The sequence below is a fragment of the Fragaria vesca genome, linkage group LG2, assembly GCF_000184155.1.
Source record: "Fragaria vesca subsp. vesca linkage group LG2, FraVesHawaii_1.0, whole genome shotgun sequence".
NCBI lineage: Eukaryota > Viridiplantae > Streptophyta > Magnoliopsida > Rosales > Rosaceae > Fragaria > Fragaria vesca.
The window spans coordinates 32,498,057-32,511,653 of record NC_020492.1 but is presented as its reverse complement, the minus strand read 5'-3'; the positions used below and the strand labels follow the sequence as shown (position 1 = coordinate 32,511,653).

The 13,597-nt window shown below is 43.3% G+C and overlaps 2 protein-coding genes across 2 annotated transcripts; one reads left to right on the top strand and one right to left on the bottom strand.

Annotated features, from left to right (window-relative positions):
• Positions 1-4,243: 4,243 nt before the first annotated feature.
• Positions 4,244-5,569, top strand: LOC101301938. Its single transcript, XM_004291837.1, has 3 exons — positions 4,244-4,765; positions 4,870-5,109; positions 5,226-5,569. Exons 1-3 carry the CDS (start codon positions 4,487-4,489, stop codon positions 5,295-5,297), a joined length of 591 nt encoding a protein of 196 aa, XP_004291885.1. The 5' UTR covers positions 4,244-4,486; the 3' UTR covers positions 5,298-5,569.
• A 171-nt stretch (positions 5,570-5,740) lies between these two features.
• LOC101308259 lies at positions 5,741-13,410 on the bottom strand. The gene is made up of 10 exons (XM_004293165.1): positions 13,341-13,410; positions 12,372-12,460; positions 11,276-12,181; positions 11,080-11,191; positions 10,792-10,983; positions 9,671-10,465; positions 7,050-9,531; positions 6,692-6,885; positions 6,553-6,612; positions 5,741-6,330 (listed from the first exon to the last, which is right to left on the bottom strand). Exons 1-10 carry the CDS (start codon positions 13,408-13,410, stop codon positions 5,963-5,965), a joined length of 5,268 nt encoding a protein of 1,755 aa, XP_004293213.1. The 3' UTR covers positions 5,741-5,962.
• Between the last annotated feature and the right edge of the window lie 187 nt (positions 13,411-13,597).

Genomic DNA, 13,597 nt, shown 5'->3' with positions numbered 1-13,597 from the left:
AAGGCGATTCAAGGTGGTCCATAGCAGTTCAAGGCGGGCCAAGGTGGCCTAAGGCGGGTCAAGGCAGCCTAAGGCGTTCCAAGGCGGGTCAAGACAGCCCTAGACGGGTCAAGGCGGCCCTAGGCAGCCCCATATGCGAGTCATGGCGGGCCCAAGGGAGGTCAAAACAACCCTAGACGTGTAAAGGAAGCCCCTCGGAGGGTCATGACGTCACCTTAGCGGCCCTAGGCGTGTCAAGGCGACCCCTTGGCGGGTCTATGAGAGTCAAAGCGAGTCTAGGAGGGTCAACGCGGTTCAAGGCGTTCCATGGCGGACCAATGAGGGTCATGGCGACCCCTTGGCGAGTCATGGTCGCTTCTTGGTGGCTCTAGGAGGGTTAAGGCGGGCCTAGGCGAGTCTAGAAGGGTTAAGGCGGCCCAAGGCAGTTCAAGGCGGGTCAAGGCGGCCCAAGCCGGTTAAAGGTGGCCAAAGGCGAGCCAAGGTGGGTCAAGGCGGTCCAAGGCGGGTCAAGGAGTGTCAAGGCGGCCCTAGGCAGGTCTAGGCGGGTCAAGGAGGCCAAGACAGCCCAAGGCGGGTCAAGGTGGCCCCATGGCGGCCCTAGGCAACCCCTAGACGGGTCAAGGCGGCCCCTTGGCTTCCCTAGGTGGGCCGAGGAGGGTCAAGGCGATCTAAGGCGGTTAAGGCGGCCCCTTGGCGGCCCCTTGGCGGCCCTTGACGGGCCTAAGAGGGTCATAGCGACCCCTTGGCGAGTCATGGCGGCTTCATGGTGGCCCTAGGCGGGTCTAGAAGGGTCAAAGCAGCCCAAGGCGGGTCAAGGCTCCCCCTTGGCTGCCCTAGGTGGGCCTAGAAGAGCCGAGGAGGGTCAAGGCGGGTCAAAGTGGCCCTTGGCGGCCTTAGACGGACCTAGGAGGGTCATGGCGACCCCTTGGCAATTCATGGCGGCTTCATGGTGGCCCTAGGTGGGTCTAGGCGGCCCAAGGCGGTTCTAGGCGGGTAAAGGCGGGTCAAGGGGTTTAGGCTCGAATTGGGTGAAACTAGAAATTAGGGACAATACTTCATTTTCATTTGAAACGAAGGTTTCCAATGTCAATATGACAAGAATTGAAGAGAACATAATCTTAAAAAGTCACATTAATACAAATTAAAATAGCAATTTTTACAAATTTACAAAACACGGCACGCGTGGGTTTATTTAGGCCTGATTGCGAGTAAATTGATAAAAGACACAGATTTTTGAAGCTAGAATGGTTCACTATATGTTAAGAGGTGTCTATAAGCACACCCGAACGGAAAAATACAGTTGGCCCAAAAAAAGTGAAACTTGCCAGAAACTCGTGTGCTGCAAGGGATTTTGGCTTGAATTTGGTGAAACTTGAAATGGGAGACAATACCTCATTTTCTTTTGAAACAAAAGTTTCCAATGTCTATATGATAGGAATTGAAGAGAACATAATCTTAAAAAGTCATTTAATACCAATTAAAACAGCAATATCAACTGCTCTACAAAACACGGCACACGTTAGTTAATTTAGGCCCGATCGCGAATAAATTGATAAAAGATACGGATTTTTGAAGCTAGAATGGTTCACTATATATTAGGACGTGTCTATAAGCATACCCGAACGGAAAAAGCCGGTGGCCTAAAAAAAACTAAAACTTGCCAGAAACTCGTATGTTATATAGCAAGGGGTTTGGCTCGAATTAGGTGAAACTTGAAATTAGGGACAATACCTCATTTTCTTTTGAAACTTGGTAAAGGTGGCCCCTTGCTGCTCAAAGTTAGGTCAAGGCGTCCCCTTAATGGCCCTAGGCAGGTCATGGTGGCCCCTTAGCTGCCCTAAGACGGTCAAGGCGGCCGAAGCCGGGTCAAGGCGGGCCAAGGTGGGTTAAGGCAGGCCAAGACGGGTCAAGGCGGTCGCCTAGTGGCCCTAGGCAGGTTAAGGAGGCCCTTTGGCTGCTCTAGGCGGCCCTAGGCAGGTCTAGGAGGGTCAAGGCTGGTCAAGGCGTGCCAAGGCGGATCAAAATGGGTTAACACAGGTCAAGACGGCACTAGGCTGCCTCTTGGCGGCCCTAGGAAGGTCAAGGCGGCTTCTTGGCGGCCCTAGAAGGGTCAAGGCGGCCCATTGGCGGCCCTAGGAGGGTCAAGGCAGCACTTGGCGAGTCATGGCGGCACCTTGGCTGCCCTAGGAGGGTCAAGGCGGCCCCTTGGCGGCCATAGACAGGTGATGGCGGCCCCTTGGCTGCCTTACGCAGGCCTAGTAGGGCCGAGGCGGGTCAAGGCGGCTCAAGGCATGCCAAGTCGGTATTTACAACCTAGAATATTACGATTGCAAAGTTTCGTACCTAATGCCGGTCAAGGCCACTAAGTTAATTTCTCATATTTGGTATCAACTCTTTTGATCAAGGCAAGAATGAACTCTCAATCACAATTATCATGTCGTGTTAGGGCCACAATAATAGAACTAAAGGCGAAGAGTACAAGAGAATAGAAACATAGCAATCATTAATTCTCGATTAAGCAACTACTTGACACACCACATTAATTACAAGAAGCTAGTGAACAAAAGAACCACTAATTGTAACACACATCACAAATCTTAACACATAACAAAAAGAGTGGTCAATTCCTCAAATTCATGCATCAAGAATCAATTAGCATAGTAATTAGAGTGCACCCATAAGAAAAAACGATATATATTACCAAGCAAATATGTTCATTACATCAAAATTGAGCTAAAGTTAGAAACTCTAGCTCTCAAAAAGAAACTGCTCACAACCCATAATCATAGACATCACAATTATAAAATTCAAAGAGATAAGAGTAGAAAAATGAAGGAGAAACAAGGATAGCCACAAATAGGTAGAAAACTATCATGACTATCATGGAATTACAACTCTTACAAATACCTAAAACTTGAATCTTGTAGTTTGATGACCATTTGAAACTTGGGGTGAGTCCTTGAAACTAAAACTATGAAAGGAAACGGAGGAGGAAAGAGGGACTGAGAGGAGGAGAGCAGCACAAGGCTGCCCTCAAATTTGGGTGCGGCTGTTCTGTCTCCCCGTCTGCTCGGTCTCTTCCTTCTCTCTTGTCTATTTAACTGCTGCTGGTCTCGTGTGAAGAAGGGAAGAGAATTGAGTTGGTGACATGGCAGCCATTGATTGGTTAAGCAAGATGGAATGTGACCTTGCACGTGCACATTTGAACGGAGAGGAAATGGGCTGTTAATCATCTAATTGAATGATTATAGCTAAATTAAGTATAAAACCACTCATCAATTTTCAATTAAACTAATATTCATTAGTTTAATTAAAAAGTATATTTCCTTTTCTCCTCTCATTTTATGAAATTGACTCGTGATTGACTCTCCGTCGAGCTCTTTAATTTGCTCCAAATTTAAACAGTTCCACTTATTTCCTACAAAATAAATAAAAATAGATTAATTACATAATAATTACAATAAGGGTAAGCTAATTCATAGTGTTTAAGTTAATTACAATAAGGGTAATTATTAATTACATAATAATTACAATAAGGGTAAGCTAATTCATAGTGTGTAAAAATACATGTAATTAGAGGTCTAAAAAGTGAAACTGACCAAAAACTTATGTTTATAGCAAGGTTTTAGCTCGAATTGAGTGAAGCTTGAATATGAGGGGCAATACCTCATTCTCTTTGAAAATTGAGGTTCCGAATATCGGTATGAGAAGAATTGAAGTCAGCATGACCTTGGCAAATTCAACCAATACTCTAGAAAATAACATTTTCAATAAAGTTACAATACACAAGCACGTGAGTCATTGAAGTCTGATCTTAAGTAAAACAATTACGGCCAAGAAGTTTTGATAATAAAATGGTTCTAAAGATGTTAGGAGGTGTCTATAAGTATACCCAAACAAAAAAAACTAGAGGTCTAAAAAAAATAAAATTGACCAAAAACTTGTGTGCTATGTAATAAAGGATTTTATCTCGAATTAGGTTAAATTTAAAATGAGAGGGCAATACCACATTTTAAAAAAAAAATTAAAGGTTCCCTGCCGCAAAGGAATGAATCAATACTCAAACTTTGGTCTATACCCAATATCAACAAGAAACCAAAACAACGCGTCGCGTCGGTGCTGTTTAGGCAGCTCTCTAGTCAAAGGTGTGTCGGCAAAGCGTCTTCTCCCCGCGTCAAGGTAGACCCCATCGACCCGAAAAGTCGCAGGTCGTTACAGAACCACCGGGAATGGGCATGGGATTGGGCATGGGAATGGTAGCTCATCATCTCCAAATTTAAACCTCGTCACACAAACATTTATGAAACACAGAGAGAGAGAGAGAGTTGGATCATCCTTCACGGTTCACTTCACCCACTCCATTATTGCTCTTGAGGTCCGAAACATATAAACCCCACACTAGCAGAGACAAGGGACCAAACTTAATTTCTCTACTCACACACTTGTCTTGGCTACTTTGCAACAGTACCAGAGCTCAGTCACTCAAATGAAAGACCAAGATGCACCACCGACACTCATCTCTATTCCCTCACCAACCACCACAACTCCTCTGATCAGAAAACCGGACAGCTCACCGTCGTCGTCAAAAGCAGCTCGACTGTTTGTTGTCAAGAATCGTTACAAGTTGTGGGTTCTAGCTGCGATTCTCTTGCTTGCTTTCTGGTCTATGTTCACCGGCTCCGTCACCCTCAGATGGTCCGCTGGCAACTTAACCGGCCTTTCCGACGACCTCAACATCCCTACTTATGACGATCTTGATATTCTGGTTAGTCAAAACCCATTTCACTTTGGCTAATTTCTTTCATAAGTGAAATATTTAATTTCTTGGATTAGTGAAATTTGATTTGGTAAGAGTTGGTGTTTATATAGGAAGTGGAGGACAGAGAGAAGGTGGTGAGGCACTTGTGGGATTTGTACACGCAGAGGCAGAGCGGGTCAGGTAGGAAAAGCACGACCCGACTGCCTCGGTTTTGGCAGGAGGCTTTTGAAGCAGCTTATGATCCTTTGAGCAGTGATGTTCCTGCTGTGAGAAACGCTGCTGTTTCTGAGATTGCTAAGATGTCCATTCGCTTCATCAATGTTGTTGATCCTTTTCCACTTCAATCCAAGGTTAGTATTCTTTCATTGTTCATTGTTTTCGAAAAATCGAAAGTGATATGATCTTGATACTAGTTGGTGTTTATTGGGAGTGATTGGGTTTGTTGTTTTGCTGTTTTGTTGTACAGGGCATTAGGGAACAACTGAAAAGGAAGATCAAGGAAACCAAGAAAAGCAAGGAGATAGGGAGCAATTCATAACTAAAATCAGTTCCATGTATTTGCTTCTGCACATCAATGCACCGCCATTAGCTCAAGCAATGGTGATATCTAACTGCGTGTGTGTAGATTTCGTTTTCACCCATGAAATTGGGTTAGTTACTTGTATACATTTATAGTTAAAAATGCTATTATCAGTGAAGGGATTCTGGAAAGTTGCTAGTCTTGTATTGCTGAAAGCCAAATCAATCGGCAATGATCAAAATGCACCAAATCTGCAATTTTCAGATTCTCAATAACAGAAACTGTTATTGAAGTTAAGGTTTTCAAACGAAGAAAGACTGTTAAAAATAAAAGAGCAACTCGGCACTTGAAAATTGCCACGACTAATTGCATCAGTTTTCAAGGTCCTGGCAACCAAAACTATAGCACAAGATAAGTTAATGGAATGATTCAAGATTAAACTTCCCATAGGGATCTGAAGTGACAAAAATAAAAAAAACAGTACTCTTGGTCTTACTACAGTAAGATTACACAAAATTGCTCGAGCAGAAAAATTAGCACTGCTGCTGTGGTGTTACAGAAGAAAAAAGCAAAAAACTCTAAAATGTAAATAGCATTTACAGGTCCAAAGCCAAAAACTATTTACAACTGCCTCTGAAAACTTCCTAGTCTTCGACTGTCTCGACCTTGCCTCTGAAAACTTCCTAGTCTTCAACTGTCTGGATCTCACCCATCATGATACGGTTACTAACTACATTAAAGCCCAAGACAGCAGGGCTAACCTTTTTCCCTTTCTTCCCCTTCTTCTTGCCACCCCCTTTGGATGACCCACCATCTTGATCAACATCCCCAGCATTTGCACTGTAGGAATTGACACCACTGAATCCAGTGGCCTTTTGATCATCTCGACTTTGGAAAGCTATTTCCAGGACATCAGCTGGTAGCAACTCCTTGTAGTTGAGAAATTCTTCAATGAACTTGTGATCAGGATCGTAAGACCCAAGATTCTCTATCAGAAGCAACTCAGCCTCAGATCTAGACTGCTTCAAACAAAATTCGAGGACACTCGTATCTAGCAAGGAAAGAGAAGGGCATTGCAACAAATAAGTCATAATAAGCATATGAAATTTAGATGTTAATCAAATTCTTTTGACCCACAGATAACAATTCAAAAGTAATAATCTTAATGCACTCCTAGCACTTAGATGACTAGAAGCCATGCTGATCTTAAATTGACAAAGACGGAGTGACGGACACATTCATAAAGATATTCAGGCAAGAAAGACAAGCATACCTTTTGTCCCAATTAGCCTAACGCACTCACTCTTGCACCAATCTCGGAAGTCCATTGCTTCTGCAATGACAAAAGAAGATGGTTAGATAAGTTCCTGCTAGTATCTCGATGGAATGTTCAGCAATACCATAAAGCTTACCTGATTGCTTGGTCATGGCATCTCTTTTTCCCTTCACAGATGACTGAGCAGGGGCCGCAGAGGATGAAAGCAATCGCTCAGTTTCTTTGCCAACTGTAGATTTCTGCCGGCTTAATGAACCAGCTGAATTTACTTTTGCAGGAGTACTTTTCATTCCCCTACTGCCCTGGCTTGCCAGCTGAGGAAAATCAGCTCTGCACACAGATGGACAAATCAACAAAATGAAAAGATCATGTCAAAGAAGGCAAAATCTCATTGCATCTAAACAAAAATAACTTCAGGCAAAAAATTTAAATCAAAGGAACCTGTACCAAACAAGTCAAATTGATTTAAGATAGAGAAAAGGAGAATGACATACTGTTTGGCTTCTTGCTTTGATTGGTTGATTGGGCCCCAGAATAGGTCATCGTCTCCTTTATACTTTGACTGAGAAGCATGGGAATTGATCTGGATTGGAGAAGCAGGTTTAGATGGAGATGATCCTGAAAGTGACCATGAAGGAGTACTGTTGCGAGTGGCTTGAGTTGGCTGGGATTTCTGAGGAGCTGTAATCTGGTTCACGTGCTGAGCAGAGGAAACCCTCTTCTGTTGCTCCTTTTGGATATCTCTTAAAGATGTTGGTTTATTAAGCTTCCCAGAGTCGGTAGACCATGCTGGAGATGGAGCAGCGTTCGCTGTTTCTCCCTTCCAAAGAACAAAATCTCCCAACGAAGGCCCTGAAGGAATTGTGGGTAATACTTCCTTTTCCTGTTGTACAGAACGGGAGCTCTTGACTTTCTCAGTAGGGCTCGAACTAATAGGCAGTTCTGCTGGGGTGACTGCTCCTGAAACCTTAGTTGCAGAACCCTTTGATTTTGCCGACTTCTTGCGACTCCTTTTGGTGTCTTTAGCCTCGATGAAGTTATCATCATCCACAGGTACTGAATGAGGCATAACTTGCGGAGACGGCTGACTTAAAATTCCATTAGGAACCTCGATGACTGCACTAGCTTTGGACAGAACCTCCTCTGTCAAAAGATCATGTAACGGGCTCTTCTTGCTCTTACGATTTGAAGATCCAGGTTTCCCAACATTTAATTCATTAATCTCTGCATCTCTCTCATTCTCTCTAGATATTTTTGGGTCTGAATTGGCCACAACTCCAGCCCAAGGAGTTGACAAACCTGGTGAGTTGACTGAATTGGGGACTTCAGATACTACAACTTCAGTTTGCGCTCTCCTCTGTTCTTCCTGTTGAATTTCTAATAGTGATTTTGGCTTAAAACCAGGAGCAGGTTTCCAACCTCTCTGTCCAACAGGTACTTGGGTATTCTGCACAGCAACAGGATCAACTGGTTTAGAGTCAACATTGACTTGAAGATATCCAGTATCCCCTCCAGCTTGTTGGGATTGCACAGCCTCTGAAGTACCAATTCCTGAAATGAGGTCAGTTTCGGACTGCTCTATTTGCTGTGAAGAGACAGATTTTGATACTCCTTTTGCCTGGTCACTTGTGTACTGTGCCTTGGAAGCTTTTTGCTTCTTCGACTTCTTCTCAGATGTCTTCTTTTGCCCACGTACTTCAGCATTCTTTACTTCAGACACCAAAGTAGCCTCATCATTGCCTTTTTCCTTTTCAACCACCTGCTCTTCAACCTGACTATCAAACTGAGGTTTCCCATCATTGGCATGCTCACGCATATCTTCCTCACAAGCTCCTGGTGGCATAGAAATAAAACTTCGAGGAGACTTTAAAGATGCGGAATCTGCAACAGTCTCAGAAACAACCTCAGTTGCCGCATCCCTGGAAGTTTTTTCTGAAGCCTGTTCCACAGTTCTAGCACCATTGAAGTCAGAATCCGGGATGGAATTATGCACACGGGTCCCCTCAAGCAAGGATGACCTCTCAGCAATATTTGACACAGGCAACGAATCTTGATGGATATCATTAGATGGTCTGTCATGAGTACTATCCCAACTTCTTTGATGAATAATATTCCCAAAGACCTGATGTGATAGAGGTAAAGAAGGGGTCCCATCACTTACATGATGACGAATATCTTGAGTGCCTTGAGGAGGCAGACCCATAAAGTTAGTAGTGAGCTCATTCTGCATATTAGGAACTGACACATTTGTACCAAGTGAAAACATTTCTTGTGATGCCTGAAGCCGAGACGGATCTATAGATGCATTCCCTTTCAGAATGGCAGTAGCTTGTAACTGTCCGAACGACGGCTCAGAAAAATTTTGGCGGGACTGATGCTCCGCAAGAACCTGGGAAAGGAGCTGCTGTTGTTGCCTCATTAACAGTTCCTCCTCCTGCTTCTGTTGCTGCTGCTTAATCAACACCATCTTCTCCAATAACGACATCTGCTGTGCTGGAACAGGTGCCTGGGAATGCAACTGCATCAAGTATTGCTGTTGCAATATATTCATCAGCTGGGGATCTTGCAATAAGCCAGAAGAGAGCAATTTCTCTTGTGTTGATGAACTGTCAACAGCTTGGGATAGTAGATTCGGAAAGGATGGTTGATTTTGAGGTTGCAACCTCTGTTGTTGGAAACCAAGAGGAGCTTGGGGAGGAAAACTTTGATCATGATACATGTCTATCTTACTCTGCAGTGGATCTGACCCACCTTGACCAGGAAAACTTGACCAACCAGCAGCATTATTATTTATACCAGATGACCTATCAGTTAATCCTTGAAGGACTGAATTGACCTCAACATTTTGGATATGGGGATTTTCAAGATAAGGATTAGGTATAGACCTCTGTCTTTCAAGCGCCATTCTCTTGGCCAACAGGTTTTCCAATCCAGAAGGCAAACCATGAGAATTATTTCCAACAAAACCTTGCAAACCTACAAATAGAACATAAAAGATTGAGCGATAGATTCCCGTGTTAATTAAACAAATGACAAAGGGAAATCCTATAGCCACCCCTAATCAATTCAATAAGTTCGTTTGTATTAATACTGAAATTTGAAAACAAAAACCAACCTTCAGAGAAAGGGAACTGCTGATGAGTAGAACCACTTGTATTACCAGACATCAGTGACTCCAAAAACCTATTTTCAGCTTCAGTCATTGAAGTCTGCTTAAGCCTTGGTTCAGTTCTTATTATATCTGCCTCACTTAAACCAGTATGAATCTTCCCCACATTACCAAAGTTTGACCTACTTGAGGTATCCATAACTTCATTTTTAGGTGCACTAAATCCAGGAGGTGGCCTAGCTTTAGCTCGTAAATGAGGCATAACGTCACCAAGTGCTGAAAATGGTGACTCATTTGGTGCACTTGCCACACGAACTTGCAGATCTATACCAAAATATCCGGCTTCAAACCAGCCAATAATATCGTCCCCAGAAAAAGGGCCTTGAATTACACCATGAGGATCCTTATAATAAAGTTGGAGTTCCTCCGGTAAAGGTTGCTGAGGTTTTCTCACTTCCTGTTCCCTATCTAGAACTCCAGATAGCTGCCTTCTAATAATAGGATCCTCACTGGTTTTCCATTTCGCGTCATTTCTGGTGTAAGATTGATCGGCCAGATTACTTTCCCAGTCATTATTTAGATCTTTCTGTCTCTGTGACCACGTCATAACAGGGGGCGTGCCTGACTTCATATCTCTGGGAGTGTCTTGCCAATCATGAAAGACCGTATTTGAGCGCTCTACCTGTGATGGAGCTCTCCATGGAGTGCCAGCATGAGCAGTCACTCCCCCCGACATGCTCAACTCCCTGCTACTAGGTGGCTCGTCAGCTTTTCTGAAAGGACCTCCATCGTCTCTAAGAGCTGCAAATAGAAATCCAATTAAGCAGTTTGTTTAGTGATCAGCCAATCTGACACTAGTAGGTACAAAATAGATGTTAAACATACACCTCTATAGTGGAAGCAAGTGAAACATTCGCACAAGGCACCTTCAAATTCGAAAAGGAAAGAAACAAACAAACAAACGGAAGAGAAGAACGCTATTGAACCAATATAATCAACAAAATCAATTTTTCATGGGCTCAAAACCACAGGTTAACGAACTAAATCACCGTTTCCCATCCAATTCAAATTAGCACCAGCATGTTCAGTGCAATTTAATCACAAAAGATGTTTGTCCATAAACATACCTTCAGCTCTGAACCTGTTCTCTGAGTATGTCTTCTGGTCCAGCGTTGTCTCGGCTTTTAGGCTCGACCCATGATGATGTAATTGCTGTTCATGAGGAGAGCTCTCTAAATAATTCGAAAAACCACCTTTTGAACTAACAATGTGTTCATCCTTAGACTCGGTATTTGCCAGCGGTATGTCTTCTCTACTTCCTGCTCAAGAGAATCCAGTCCAGCACAAGTCAGTCCTCAATTGAGATGATACATAATCAAAGTATACACATATATATACATAGATCACGGCTCTACCAAGATTTGTTCTTCTTGTTTGTGTAAAATCTACTGGGTTCCTTCCATCTTTGGAAACTTGAGGTGCACCACTACTTACTATATCTCCTTTGTCAATTCCCTTCAGAAGAGCCTGTTCAAGAAGAAAATGTGTTCATTTGTACTGCTGAAAGTATCAAAATTATTCTTTGAATAACTTAAAATGAATACGCATTACCATTTCTTCAGAATTTGGTGCACAAAGAGCCAGAGGCTCCAACGGTTCCCCCAGTGTAAGAGAAGTCACATCTATAAACCCATCAACTAATTTTCGATACGATCTCATATCAGCCGTCCTGTATACATCAAGCAGCTTTGTCCTACTATACCTAAAAGGGTAAGACTCTCCATGTTCAATTTCAACTTTGTCCAAAATTCCTACAGATTGAGAAATTGTAGGAACACTGCTCATACAGCTTCCACCAGGGCCAACTCTTCCACGGCCAACAGAAAAGGTTGGAGGTGTACTTTCCCCACGGCCCCTACCTGGAATATATTTGTTGACTGGCGGAGTCTGGTTATGAGAAGGCTCCCCCCTTCCCCGAATTTGGGAAGAGTTTGATCTCCAAGGCCGGTAGTGATCCCCATCCTTCTCATCCTTTCCGTGAATTCCAACATGAGATGAGCCTTTATCCGGCATGCTCCCATCTTTGCCTGAGTCAGCCCATTTGTCACGCAAACCTTCTGCCTCCTTGTTATCAGGACCCCAACGCGAGTTCCATTTGCTCTCCCGTCGTTGCTCATAGTTGGACTCCTTGTTACTTGAGTCGGTCCACCTTTCTGATGGTGCACGACGTGCCTCTCCAAAGTGCTTTGTTGGTGTGTTTTCCGTACGACGATCCATCCTGCGAGTGTCATTAAGTTCTTTGTCCCCATCCCTCCACCAATCCTTCCGCACAGCAGAATTGGTGTCTCTTTCTTCATCCCGCCAGCGTTCACGACGACCACCAGTTTCCATGTCCATCAAGGATGGCCTAAAAACATCCTTTTTCTTCTGGGTATCATGAATATCCTCACCATTTCCTGACAATTTCATGGTGTCTGAGCGATTCCCAAATGATGGGTTTGGGCTGAGAGGTTTTTCCTGCATCTATGATGGAAAAAAGAAATAAAAAAGATACTCTGAAGCAAGTTCTAAACACTTTATCATAAATCATAATTAAGATAAAAGAACATGCAGATAGCAAATACAGTGTCATAGCATTCCTCCTATCTGAGTAAGCCTGAATCATGATAAGAAGATTACACAAGTCATGAAAGTGATAAGAAAATACCCCACTTAACGCCCCAGGCTTATTCTCCCCCGGCTTTGGCAGAAGCCATTGCGGTGACAGTGGGATAGGATTCTCAGAACCTTGTCCAGCTGCATACATAAGAAATGAACTCTGCTGTTAAAGATGGTAAAAAAATCATACCTTCGACAACCAATAAACAAACATCAAACATTATCCCAATTGAACATGAACTATCTACTTTAGCAGGCTAATTATGCCATAAATCAAAATGAGAGCTCACTAGCCCATATATTCTTTTTAAACATAAAAGAAGACTACAACGACTACATTGAGTTCTTTTAAAAACCCCTGCAGCACAGGACCCTTAACTCCATTAAGACTCATTGCATGTACATAAATTAACAGTCTTTCAGACAAAAAACTCAGTGATAGAAAGATCAAGTTGCAAAAGCTAAAGCCTTCCACAACTCGTATCTGAACTCTTAGCAATATGACTGACAACCAATAAAGCACGAAACTTTCTGTAATAAAAACGTAGCTTGCAGATTATAAATAACTAAATAAGGCCTGTGGCTAAAGAACACAAATAAAATCGCAGCGAAAATTCAAGAACACAGTTTTAAAATAAAAGAAAAATAAAACCACAAACAGACACATTCCACCGATAAAATCACAAAAATCACAGAGCCGAATGCATTACTAAAACCCTTGGTTCTATCCTACTAATATAATATTCCAAATCAATAGTGCAATTGCGTCAAATAAAAAAAAACCCTAGGAAACATAATCAGATTCGCAGAGATAGACACAAAACCCTAAAAGCCTTAAAAACCATCAAAACCCTACGAACCGCCGACGAATTGCTTCCGGGAGCGACAAATGCAGCGGCGGAGGAAAAACCGCCGGCGGAGAGGTTATGGTTTTGGTGGGGGAATCAGCGGAGAAGAGGCGGTGGGGGTGAGGAAATCGAGGAGGGGAGGAGGGAGGAGGGAATGGAAGGGGAAATACCTTTGGAGATCTGGGGGGGAGTGGTGACGGAGAGGTGGTGGCGGGAACCGGAGTCGGTGATGTCGGCCATGGATGATCGATTGAGTTGCAGAGAAAGAGAGAAAGAGAGAGAGAGAGAGAGAGAGGCGCTAAAACAAGTGAGGTGGTGAGGTGAGACAGAAGAGAAGGGTGGGAATATAAGTTTTGAGGGTAGAGCACAGGTAAAAATAAAAAAAAAATAAAAAACGTGTGGGGTAGGTTAAAACTATTAACCTACG

What these genes read in the sequence shown, in the direction of transcription:
- LOC101301938 (XM_004291837.1), top strand. Translation starts at nt 4,487, where the DNA reads ATGAAAGACCAAGATGCACCACCGACACTCATCTCTATTCCCTCACCA. An exon ending in ATGACGATCTTGATATTCTG is followed by an intron (nt 4,766 to 4,869) that starts GTTAGTCAAAAC and finishes GTGTTTATATAG; the next exon opens with GAAGTGGAGGACAGAGAGAA. An exon ending in CTTTTCCACTTCAATCCAAG is followed by an intron (nt 5,110 to 5,225) that starts GTTAGTATTCTT and finishes TTTGTTGTACAG; the next exon opens with GGCATTAGGGAACAACTGAA.
- LOC101308259 (XM_004293165.1), bottom strand. Translation starts at nt 13,410, where the DNA reads ATGGCCGACATCACCGACTCCGGTTCCCGCCACCACCTCTCCGTCACC. An exon ending in CACCAAATTCTGAAGAAATG is followed by an intron (nt 11,192 to 11,275) that starts GTAATGCGTATT and finishes CTTCTTGAACAG; the next exon opens with GCTCTTCTGAAGGGAATTGA. An exon ending in TGCCATGACCAAGCAATCAG is followed by an intron (nt 6,613 to 6,691) that starts GTAAGCTTTATG and finishes TTGTCATTGCAG; the next exon opens with AAGCAATGGACTTCCGAGAT.